General features: G+C 42.4%; 1 protein-coding gene across 1 annotated transcript in view; it reads left to right on the top strand.

Moving 5' to 3' along the window:
* Nucleotides 1-12,535, top strand: part of MYO5A (myosin VA (heavy chain 12, myoxin)) — an 89,633-nt gene that overhangs the window by 16,444 nt on the left and 60,654 nt on the right. Inside the window, exon 5 of the mRNA XM_009885766.1 lies at nt 11,537-11,693. Within this exon, the coding sequence (XP_009884068.1) occupies nt 11,537-11,693 (157 nt within the window). The remainder of the gene's footprint in view (nt 1-11,536; nt 11,694-12,535) is intronic.

Genomic DNA, 12,535 nt, shown 5'->3' with positions numbered 1-12,535 from the left:
CTATTGCGGGAGTGACCTCTGACTAATCCCTAGATAAATCAGTTGCATAGTGCTGGCTCATCTTTGTGCTCCTCTGGAGTGCAATCTGTCATGATTTTGCAGCATGTGCTGACCTCAGTTTTCTTTCATTTCTATGTGTCAAGAGATGTTACTGTCAATTCATTATCTTTTCACCTTTTGCCATTTTTACGGTCAGGAGCAGTGTTTCCTGGATACAATTAAAATGGCAAGTGGTGCGATGTATTAATTTAAAAAAAAAGTACATCTGCTACATTTTAAAGTATTGCAGAGCATTTTTACCAAGCTGTTGAAGAGGACCGAAAGATGCTCAAGAATTTGAGGTGTTTTGGAGTGGCTGAGTTTGCAGCTGGAACAGACTCAAGAGAATTCAGGTTATATATGATTCAGGTATAATATGATATATGTTATATATAGTTATATATAGTTATATATGATTCGGGTATAATAGTAATATTTCACCTTCGTTTGGCACTTTCCATGAGCAGATCTAAAAGTCCTCTACAGAAGAGATCAGTGTCATTATTTTACAAGTTGAAACGGACATGGGGAGCAGGAGAGCAACTTTGGCGAGTTCACCCAAGGAGGCAAAAGCAGGGTATGGAGCCCCTGAATCAAAAATCCTGATCCAGATGACTTGATCACGCCAGCTTGATGACAGAATATGTGAGAACAGAGTATGTAGTATATAGTGCAGCAGTTAAATGGGTTTCCTGGTAACATTCTCTCAAAGCTAGTTTGTCTTCAATATCCAAAAAATTAGCATGCTATATATTGCATACCTTCATCTGCAGCATTAAGGGGTCTCTGTGCCAGGTAACATATATTGTATAATAATGTTTGCTTTCACACAAGGCGACATGTTTTCCAGGCACTTCAGAAGCATTCCCCAAAGTCTGTCTCCTCTAAGACTGTTATATCAATTTCTGCTTGTGTAGAAGACAGGTAAGGCAGAGATGGTGTGCCATGGCCATGCCTGGATCAGCCCAGAGCTGAGCTTCCAGAGCCTGGTGCTGTGCTCAGAACGTTCTCTTTTCTCCAGCAGCTGAAGAAGATGTCAGTGAGAAACACTGTTAGGCTTAAAAAACCAGTTAAACTGGAAGTATATTTAGAAATGTGGTTTAAGAACATGGTTTGTTGGCCTGATGTTTCATGCCTATTAAAAATGAATGATTTTACAAAGAATTAATTTACTGCTTAGTCGGGAGCGATTGTTGTGACTCAGGGCACAGCTGAGGCTGTCTCTGAGTTGTTGATGCGTGGCGCCTGTGAAGAGCGGGATGTGTCGGGTCAGAGCATGTTAGATCCAGGTAGTCAAAATAAACCCATGGGTGCAGGGTGTGCCAGTGGAACAGACCACGAAATAGGGCTGCTGTCTGCTCCGGGGGCGTCACGCTAGGGACTCACTGGTTCTTTTCTTTTTTCCCCCCTCATCACATCGCCACCGAGTGGTTCAAAGCACATTGGTCTCTAATAATAATAATCCTTAGCGCTTTCTTAGCACTTTGCACATTCTGGGCGTTTTATGAAAGTTACCTCGTTAATCTGCACAACAGCCCTTTGAGGGTGGAAAAAATAATTACCTGTGTCAGGCCGCACCTTTTGGGATGTGCCAATACAAGTGAATTTGGAGGCTTCGGCACTGGGAACACTGGGATGCCATGGCTCTGCAGGGAAGGGGGGGCTGTGCCCACTGTGCAAAGGAGCACTGCAAGGAGAAAACTTGAAAAATGGGTGAAAAAGGGTTTCTTGCAGTACAGGTGAAAGTAGAGTGCTGGGGTGGTATTTATTGTTGCTGCCTGGTTGCAGGGGAGACTTCTCCAGAGGAAGGTGGTGGGCCCGTGCCAACCTCGTGAAGTTCAACAAGGCCAAGTGCAAGGTCCTGCGTGTGGGTCGGGGCAATGCCAAGCACAAATACAGGCTGGGCAGAGAATGGATTGAGAGCAGCCCTGAGGAGAAGGACTTGGGGGTGTTGGTTGATGAGAAGCTCAATAACACCCAGCAATGTGCACTCGCAGCCCAGAAAGCCAACCATATCCTGGGCTGCATCAAAAACAGCAGGGCCAGCAGGTCGAGGGAGGTGATTCTGCCCCTCTACTCTGCTCTGGTGAGAGCATCCAGCTCTGGGGCCCCCAACATAAGAAGGACATGGACGTGTTGGAGCGGGCCCAGATGAGGCCGCAAAGATGATCAGAGGACTAGAGCACCTCTGCTGTGAGGACAGGCTGAGAGAGTTGGGGCTGTTCAGCCTGGGGAAGGGAAGGCTCCAGAGATCCTTATAGCCCCTTCCAGTACCTGAAGGGGGCCTACAGGATAGATAGGGAGGGACTCATTACCAGAGTGTGTAGCAATAGAACGAGGGGCAATGGTTTTAAACTGAAAGAGGGTAGATTTAGGTTACATATTAGGAAGAAATTCTTTACTGGAACAGGTTGCCCAGGGAAGTTGTGGATGCCCCATCCTTGGAGGTGTTCCAAGGCCAGGTTGGATGGGGCTTTGAGCAACCTGATCTGGTGGGAGGGGTCCCTGCCCATGGGAGGGGGTGTGAAACTATGAGATCTTTAAGGTCCCGTCCAACACTAACCATTCTGTGATTCTAAGGAGACCTCCCAGGGAGAGGGGCTCAGCTGTTATGTAAAGAGATTGGAAAGATGTGCTTGTGTTATGTGGGCTGTAGGAACCAGTTGAAAAGTAAGTGGACAAAACGGGCATGCTGTCCCATGTTCAGGAGGCCAAGAGCCAAATCCAGAAACAGGGGATAACAGAACTTATTTAGAGCTGCGAAGAACTTTGTGATTAAAATAATTTGTTCAGAAGGTTTACAAAGGGCAAGATGCTGCAAGAGGTGCTGGGAAGGCTGCCCGGACCTGGCTGCTGCTCTACTCGATCGGTCTGAGAGCATTAGAAAACTGCTGAATGAATTCTTATTTATTTATTGAACGGTTAAATTACGTCTATTTGAAAAGCAAATCCTGGGTTTGTAGAGTTGCCAGTTTTTAGAATGGCTCCTAGCAGATGCCGCACGCCCTGGGCTGAATTTCAAAGGGCTTTGCAGTGAACAAGTGCTGCCGAACATGTTCAGCCTTGTTTGCTGCCACACAACACCACGCTCAGGCAGAGGTGAAGCTAAATATATTGCTCTGACTCGTGTTAAAGCTTCCAGGGCTGGTGGCTTTACAGCTGCCTTTCATTTTAGGGTAAGTGCAAAAAGCAATTTTGGTCTTTGAGAAAAGCAAATAACGGTGCCAATGGAAGCGTCGCCCAGGTGTGGAACACGATTGCCCAAAGGGGGGACCTGGGACCTCCCCTGGCAGGGGACTGGGGAGGGCAGGTGTTGGGGAGAGCACGGGCTGCTGAGCTCTGCCAAAATAATCCTTGTGTCTCTCCCAAAGCATGTTTCATGCTGAAAGAAGAAGAAAGAATGTTCTAGGAAAAAAAATATGGATTATTTAGGTTTCAAGTTTACAATCACTGATATTTTTAGGAAACACTGTATTTCAACATTTATTGAAGTCAGACCTATTTAGTGAGCCTTCAGATGAGGTGTGCAAAACCTTATCATGTCATCTTGTACAACGGATTTGTCCTTCTGATGCTTTACTCTTTTCCCCACTTCCGTCTGCTGCGCACCCTCTCCCCTGCCTTGGAGGATGCCCAGTCCCTTGAAGACAGCACTGCCTTTAGCCTGACGGGGCTGGGAACTTCCTTCCTAAATTTCTTAATAAGTTAATCAAGCTACTTTCTGTGAAGCTTACAAAACATTTGATATTACAGATAACTCTTAACTTTCTATTGATACCTGATGAAAGCTGATGGATTTCACAAGAAAGGAGTTTAAAATATTTTCTGTGGGTAATTATTCCAATACTGAATAAGCTGTTTGTAATGGGTGGAATATTAGATGTACTTCTCATATTCCTATAACATCAATACTTCTAAGTTATTTGGGAACATCAGTAAAGTAGTTACAACGATATTTAGCCCTTGTTTTTGCTACAGCTGCCTCATGGGGGGAAACTGGCCTTTATTAAACAGATTTGTTTAGTCATGCTCTCAGATACAAAGACATGTGAATGTTCTGACTGAAGATACTGTAGGTTATTTTGGTCATATGCTGTCACAAATATGCAATGGGGATGCTGAGAGGTTGATTGCAAAAAATAGGATGCTTACTTAGGTCAGAGTTATGTTTGCATTGCTGGAGACTCTTAATTGTATCAGCTGCGTGCACATACGTGTAGCCTTGCACAGTTTGGAAGTCAGCTTTGTAATGTAGGGTGTAAGACATGTCACTGAGCTTAAACTAGGTTTGCGTTGGTCCCTGGTTAATCCCGTGGCTCTCGGAGGAGCTGCAGCTAATGGAAGTACAGCAAGATTTCAAATGTGCCAGAGTTTCAGAATGAACTGTATCTGAAATTTCAGCAATGTCATTAGTTTTTAAGTTATTTTTTCTGGTTGGTTTTCCTGCTGCCCTAATTCAGCTGTAGGATGGCATATTGCTAAGTTCCTTTCCTGTCTTTGGTGGGCATGACGCACGTTGATGTTAGGGTAATTACGTATGTATGCTGAGAACAGGATCTGTCCCAAATGTTCCCTGAGTCACAGGTTCCTTCCCCGGGAGTTTGTGTCAGGTTCTTTGATCATTCGAAACTAACTGTTTTGAAAATGCAAAGCAATTTCAGGCTTACAAGTCTACCTTATTACCACAGAACTGCAGTGGAGGAGCAGCAATGAGATAAAACAGACCAGACTGTCACTGCTAGATTAAATAAAAGCTATTTATTGTGCTCTAGTTCTTGCATTGAAGCCATAGGAGGTTTCAGTGTTTGAAGATTGCAGGATCAGGCCTTTAGCAGCAGTTTGTGCTGTTTTGATTTAAATAAAAAATGAAACTGTCATATTCCATGGGGTTGGTGCCCTTAGCCATAACCTAAACCTGTTATGCCAAAAGTAAAGAAGAAACCAGTAGCAACTCCACCAAAAAAAAAAAAAAAAAAAGGGCAGTAGATTTAATTAAACCTCTTAGCACTTGGAGCAGTGAGGGGAGAAGTTGGCCTGAAGTTCATGGCCTTCAAACCGCCCTGACAAGAAGCTTCCTTAAAAATATGGCAGCTTGGCAGTGTCCTCAAGGTTAACAAACATAGATTTAGGATCAAAGGCAAAATAAATACTAATGTTCTTCTCATCAAATTGCCCTGTTATTTGGTCTCTTCATTTTATATTAAGGATATTTCACTCTCTTCTTTTCTGCTGATCTCATCGATGTTATATGGCATTGAGACAACTTAACTTTGAAGTAGTTCATCACAGGCAAGCATTTCAAACTCCATGTCAGAATCTTTTAAAGTCAGCTGTTAATGATATGCTTTTGCCAGGTAGAGATGCTGGTGGCTTGGGTATGGATGGATTGATACAAATATTGAGGTTGATATCAATAATTCTGTATTCCTTTAGTTTGTTTTCCCAGGCTGATTTTTTTGTGGTGTGTGTGCTTATATACATCTATTTGACATTATTTTCTGTGGAGTCATGAGTCTGAAAGGCAAGATCAAGTGATACATCTGAGCATCAGTCATAGGAAGCAAAGAAACACAAAAACAATGTTGTGCTTTGATGATTAAATTGAATAGCTCTGGGCTTCTTTAATCCCCTCTGAAATGCTTATTGGTGGGTAGGTTTTTCACTGTTTTAGTGTTCCTTCTTCAGAGAGGGATTTTCTGTTGGTATAGAGGAAGAAGGTAAACAAAAATATCTGTAGGGATTTTTCAGTCTGTAAGTCTTGATTATCCTGATCTGTTTGGACAGTTTGCTGTGGAAATAATGGCTGTGATGCAGTAAGCTGTTTTGGTTTTTGAGGGAACCAGCTTCAGTGCGTGTGGTGATCTTAAGGAATGGAAATTGTTTGAAAATTGGCAACTCTGCCTTTAATGTTCAGTACCTTTAATATTTCATTTCTTGCACTGTTTTCTTTTTTGCCTCAATTTTTCCATTGGTCAACTGAAATCGTTAAAAGCTGCCTTAAATGTTGACAGCCATCACTGATTAGTCTGTGTTGTTGCAGCACTCCGTACACACTGAAGGTGGCCGGTGACAGCCTGGCTCTTGCTCCCACTGCAGCTGACAGCTGTGATCTCATGGGAGTAGCATTTCCTCCATTCTGAGCCCTTCTGAAAGCATCTCCCTTAGATTTCTATGAAATACAGAATTTGAAGTTAGTAGTAGTCAATGCTATTAAAAGTATTGCATTAAGATACATGCACATCCTCAACAAAGGGGTGTTTTTCATGTCTTGAAAACAAGGTATTTTTTTTTCTAAAGTACTTCCTGGTTTCTTGTGCATCATCATTTCATTTATCTCAAGTCAGTTTGTAGCACTCTTTTTCCCCAGTGCTCAACCTCCTTTGAGCAGAAGCTATCTTCATTGTTGAGTTTTGCAATGTTTTTTCAAAGCATAAGTCGTCGTCGTCCCCCCCCCCCCCCGCTGGAATGAAGATTGTAATCTCAAGCTTCCAGGAGTTAGGTAAGTCTACATCTATTTTGTTTTGGCCCTCTGACAGTGAATTTCCTCATAAACATATTGCCTGTCAACAGAATTTTGTATGTAAAGCAAAATTGTCTTTAAAATTTACCAGCCTATGCGCAAATCTGTTTCTGTCCTTTACTGGAACTATGATATGAAAAATTAATGACTTTTATTGCTCATGCTATGGCCATTACTTGTCATAAGGAGTGGAGTTGTGTATGGCTCAGATACAGCATCTGAATATTACCTTTCAAATTTAGACATCAGCATTATTTTTGTGATAGATAACACTATTTTAAATTATCAGTTATTTATCCCATAGTGCGTTACTGTTCTTTTATTTGACAGGACATAGCTGTTATCCTCATATGACTCAAAGCATAGGCCTGAGAGAATGGATATGGAATATTTCTGAATCAAGTCCCCTGCTTCTGCAAGCAATCTCAGCCCATCATTTCACATTTCAGTTCATGAAATGTTTGAGCCTGTCATCTTAAAACTGAAGTTTGATTTTGGTTTTGTCATTCCTTTACTCTCCTGCACTGTTCAGAAATGGCAAAAGCTGAGTGGGATCCTGACCGATGCCCTAACATAATACTTTGTGTTTCCGTGAATAGTAAACTGCTCCCAGTTAGTCTGTTTCAGCCTGCTGGGGTTCAACACCTCTTTTCAAGATAATTTGGCTTAGTATTGTATCACTGCAATGTAGTTCTGTATCCTAGGATGTGATCGTTATCCACCTTTGGGTGAAAGAGGACTCCTCTGCCTTCTTGTCTCCCAGCTCACTTTCCGTGATTTCTCTTTGTAAAAGCATAATTAAAATCTTCCCTCCATTCAGAAGTAATCTTAATTTTAAAATAATCTAGTTACATGCTTTATTCAGAGAAAAAGCTCCAAGAAGATGAAGAAGTGTTGCAAAAATAATGGATTATGGCATCAGGCTGCAAAGTGGTGTCTCACGTAACGCTGTTGCCCTACTTAACTTGTTTCATTGGCTGAAAGTTTTAATTATAGCTTTTTTTTTTCCTGACTGGTGACATGTGAAGTGCTGAAAATGTCAGGTCAAAGGTTGGAGGCTAATGATTTAGCTAAAAATAACTCCAAAGGTGTTATTTATACCTGAGAAGGAACTCAGGGTGTTGTTACTTATGTTTTCTGGGGATTTTTTTTCCTTTGTTTTGTTTTTTTTTTGTTGTTTTATTTTGTTTTGAATGCAGCCTGATTATGAAAATTTCATTTGGCGTAAGCGGAGGTTATATTTTAGTTTAATAACATAAACCAGTCCTCTGCTGAGCTGCCACAGCTGCCTGGCAGGACTACCCCACCTTCCTTCTTGAAAGATTAAGTACCTTGCTGCCTGTGGTAGGACATCCATACGCCAAGTCTTCCCTGGAAAGGGCCAGGAACTTTGCAGAAAGCTCCTATGGATGATTTATGGGCAAACCATTGCTAATTCACAAAGGATGGCCAATTTTTAAGTATGATTGACTTTTCAGTCACTCCACACAGCTCCAGATAGAACAAAGGCTGGGATTAGCACTTTAGGGAATGCATAATCAACAATCAGCAAGACTGAGGTATGCAGACACTATTTATCTCAATGAAACTCTTTTTACATTAGGATGACCTGAATTTAATTACATCAGCTTCATCCATCAGCTGACATGCAGTGTCTCCAGTTAGATTGGCTCTCAGAGCATTGAAGTTGTGACATAACCAAGAAGACATCAGCCCTTAAGTCATCTTCTCTAAAGCATGGAAACAAGTTCTTTTAGGTAACAAAATATTTTTTTTTTCTTTAGTAGGGCCTCTTTGTTTGGCATGTTGTGGCAGCAACAGCTCATCATCCCCTTCCGCTGTTGTGTTTGGGGTGTTGTGTTACGCTGCCCTTTCTCCTTCTTCAAATGTCGAGTGCGATCTTGGCCGTTTTGTTGTGTTTTCCTTTCTCTCTGCCAAAAAAGAGGAAGAATAATATGCTAGAGGGCGGTCACTCCAGTGTGTTAAAGCAAAACAATGGACTAATGTACTTCTGTAGACAAGAGTGGCTCTGAGCGTGGATGGAGCACTGGGAGGGCGATGTGAGAGGGCTCTGCTGCAGACCATGAGCGAGCCCTTTGTTTCTCATGATTGCCATAGCTGCTGCAAACACAAATATTCATTGCAGAAGAGATGGCAGCAACGTTTTCAGCTCGCACAGAGCCAGCCATATCTTCTCTAGGCGAATTTATGGAAAATGTGTGTGTATATGTACTTATACAGTAATTCAATAATGGATCCCTTATTCCTGAACACATGAATGAGTGCTAAGGAGAAGAGTATGTCTTCGTATCTTATGACGTGGGGAACGGAAACTCTAGGCCAATTAGCTACAGTATTTTTAAGGAGAAATTATTTCAACCTCATTTTTTCATTACTGTCTTTGGAAACATGGAGTTCCCTCCTCTGCAGCGCTCTGAAATTTTTCCTACCACTCCTGAGGAGGGACTCAGGACTGCAAAACCAGCATGCGCTTTTCACGCTCACACACGTGTCCTTCAGGGATGGCACAGGTAGAATGAGACACCTTTATTTTGATGTTCCTCTCTTGGCAGCAGAGATAGTTTTTGTTGACAGTTTTGTCAGAAGTCTGTAGTACTGAGGTTGCATTACTTTGTTTTCTGAAAGCCTTCTGTACTTTGGGAACTAAGCTAAAAATAAGCTTAATCATCAGAGGATACATTTCATAGGACTTGAGCTTCATGAGTCTTTGTATATTAATGATACATGAAATAGAGCTGGTGATCTACAAATGAAGAGCTTGTTATGTCATTGCCCATCTCCTATGTTAGGCAGCTCCTGAAATCAGACCAAGAAGATTCATGTTTTAGAATGGTACCACGTTGTTTTTTTTTCTATTTGAAAGAGCACAGAAGGAATAAAAGAGAGAGCGATGCCAGTCCGATGAAGAAATTGTTCTCTGTTTTTGACTCACTGCAGAAACTGTCTGTGCGAGAGGAAAATTGTTTGTTATGAGTTGTCCCATTTAAGCCTAGATGTTATGCGTTTGGTTGAACTTCTCCCATGTCTTTCCACTGCTCTTTTTGACCCTGAGCATTCATATCACTCACGCCAATGCCTGATGTGCAGAGCTGCAGGCTGTCTTTCATGTATGTGTGTCTACCTACTGCTGGTGGACTCAGGGAGGATGGGGAAGAAGCCAGAGTGTTTCTTCTTCCCTTCCCACCTGGAAGTCTTCATCACTACTGCCAGCCATCCCAGGCACCATAGACCTCCCTCAAAAGCATGCGCAGCAGGTTTGATGGCCGCTGTAAGGAAAGGTCTCATTGGTGGGTGTTTTCATTTTCCTGTGGCCAAGGCTGCCATCTCTGGCAGTTCAGCCTACGGAACCTGAATTACACACAACCCCATATCAAGCTGAACAGTTCAGCTTTCCCCCAGCTCTCCCACTGAGACGGACAGCTTGGTGTATGTGGATGTGTGAACTGTGCTGTAGTCATTCACACCTATCGCATGTGTTAAATGGAAGTTGAGAACATAAAATGAGGTTGTTTTGATCTTCTTAACACTTTCCTATTAAATTTAAATCAGCACCCAGCCATTTAAAGTAATTTCCTTTTACTGAAATGGGGGAAACTTGCTTCATCCAATGCCTTTGGTTAAATGAATTCCACCTTACCTCTTGGAGAGATGTGGGACGTACCCACAGGCTCCTTTAGCCTACGTCTTTGAGCAACATGAAGTAGATCCTGGAGTTGTGCTCTTATCTGGGGGCTTGGGGATGTTTTTGAAGGTAGGAAACAGCTTGAGAGTAACAACGTGATCTGTAATTTAGCTTCATAATTTCATCAGCAGCTTTTTTTTTTTTTTACCATCTCAGAAACAGAACCCCAGATCTCCTGGAGGACCTTTAGGCTACAGAAACCACAAATAGTTTTTTCCATGCATATATATTCGCTTCCCCTGCATAGCATTTACTGGTGGCCTCAGCAGGCGTTTGGAAGCTGTGCAGACTGTCTATGTGCTGCCTGAACATGTGCGTACCCAAAATTTCGTTCACAGTTACTGCGCTATAAGTGCAGCCTGGTCTGGGGCTTGGCTGTATTTTCTGTGTTCCGGCCCCAGCTCTGTAAAGCTTTGGGGTAAGATTTTGTTCCTTCTTTCTCCACTTTCCAGTACATAAGGTACAGTTAAGCTCACTCAGCTGACAGGAGTATTTTGAGATATCATTCATTTTAAATTCTTTTGCTTTAGAAATATAAAATACTGTGTAAAGCAAGAATGGTCTTTATTTTAAATGATTCAGGCTATATTAATGCTAATTTCTGTCCTTGTTATTTTGTAGTGTGTTTATTAGTCATACGCTTGGGGTTTATGGATGGAGCCCTCTTTGAGATGAGAGAAAATTCTTTTAATAGCAAATGGAGATTATTTTTTAAAATGAAAAGAAATTACCTCACAACAAAGGGATCGTCTTCACTCCAGAGCTGCTGTTTGTGTGCTGAACAGCCCTGCTTGGATTTTTCAGATTCAGAACGATGCTGGGAATAGCTGATGCTTAGCTCAGAAAGACGAAAGGTCTCTGTTGCCGACTCTGCTGTAGATTTCTCTGTCTGTAAGATGGCATTAATGACCTTTACTAACGAGCACTGATGATTTAGTGGAGCACTTTACCAGGGACTCTGGATAGAAGTAGCTGCAGAAGCACGTAGCGGATAGCGGTAGCAGGTACTTTCCTGTAGCCAGGTTCTCTAGAGTGGCTCTGCGCGCTGGCTGGGCTGTGGTGGCAGCATCCATCCCGGCTGGGCAACCTGGTCACAGGCAGTCCCATCAGCCACTCAGGCGGCTTGCTCACTCACAGCCTTGTTTCTGCCACGTGCATTCACATTATTGCTGGATTGCTAACATTTATGGTGGAAGGGTCGTTGCCAAGTCGGGGACACAAAAACAAGCGTCCTTGAGAGGACAGCTGGTAATTAACATGTCTTTGTGTTTCAGAGATGAGCGAAATCAGTCCATCATTGTCAGTGGGGAATCTGGAGCCGGGAAGACTGTCTCTGCTAAGTATGCCATGAGGTACTTTGCCACTGTCAGTGGATCTGCTAGTGAAGCCAATGTTGAGGAGAAAGTCTTGGCCTCCAACCCCATCATGGAGGTAAGAGAGCTACTGCACTAACCCCCACCCTCCAGCTGCAGTTATTGTTCTGGTGCTAACACAAGCATTCAACAGAGAGAGCAATCCATACTGTTTTAAGGATCAAAGAACCTAGAATAAATATATTTTAAAATTTTGGTTTTAATCCATTTACTGGGACGTGCTTCAGCCATCATTTTTTGTAGTATTTATGAAAGATTGAGAGAAGACCGGAGGTGATGGTTCAGTATTGTTAATGTATTTCACATAACAACATAATTTTTATATGAATACTGTTTCAAATCTATTCGGCTTTGTAACACTGGTAGTTCCCAGACCCTGGCCAAATGCAAGTGCAGAAGACTGGTTTTGTGTGTAAAATTCCAAAAAGGATTAAAACTTCTGGTCTTACCCACCGAACATGTACATCACACAGTGGGGGCAGGTAGATTATACTTTGAAGTGGAGAGAGTTCTTGAGTAAAGCAAATGTTTAATTTTAGGAAGTGTGATTAGGAAAGACAGACTGAGAGAGCAAAGTTGCATGAGATGCACACAGTTCCTTTCAGAGGGGAAAAACATGAGAGAAGACGCACTTTTGCTATAGTTAGCTCAGACTAATCTTTCAGTTCTGGAAATTTGAGGAACTAACTGTAGTCAAGTCCCAAAGCTGTTGGCTTGGGAGCGTAGATGCTGGCAATAGGGTGTGGGGTAACACGTACAATTCCCTCCTGCTTCAGGATCTCTATTCTCCAGGAGGCTCAGGAGACACTGTAATTCTGATGTCGTGGCCTTAGGCTCATCTGAATTGTTTTTTGTGTCTTTCCCTTTGTGTTGATTCAATTTGTAGCTGAAGTTAAGGAA

Source organism: Charadrius vociferus, unplaced genomic scaffold (assembly GCF_000708025.1).
Source record: "Charadrius vociferus isolate BGI_N301 unplaced genomic scaffold, ASM70802v2 scaffold325, whole genome shotgun sequence".
In the NCBI taxonomy this organism is placed as follows: Eukaryota; Metazoa; Chordata; class Aves; order Charadriiformes; family Charadriidae; genus Charadrius; species Charadrius vociferus.
Note: the sequence above shows the minus strand (reverse complement) of the source record. Positions and strands in the feature narration are given on the sequence as shown.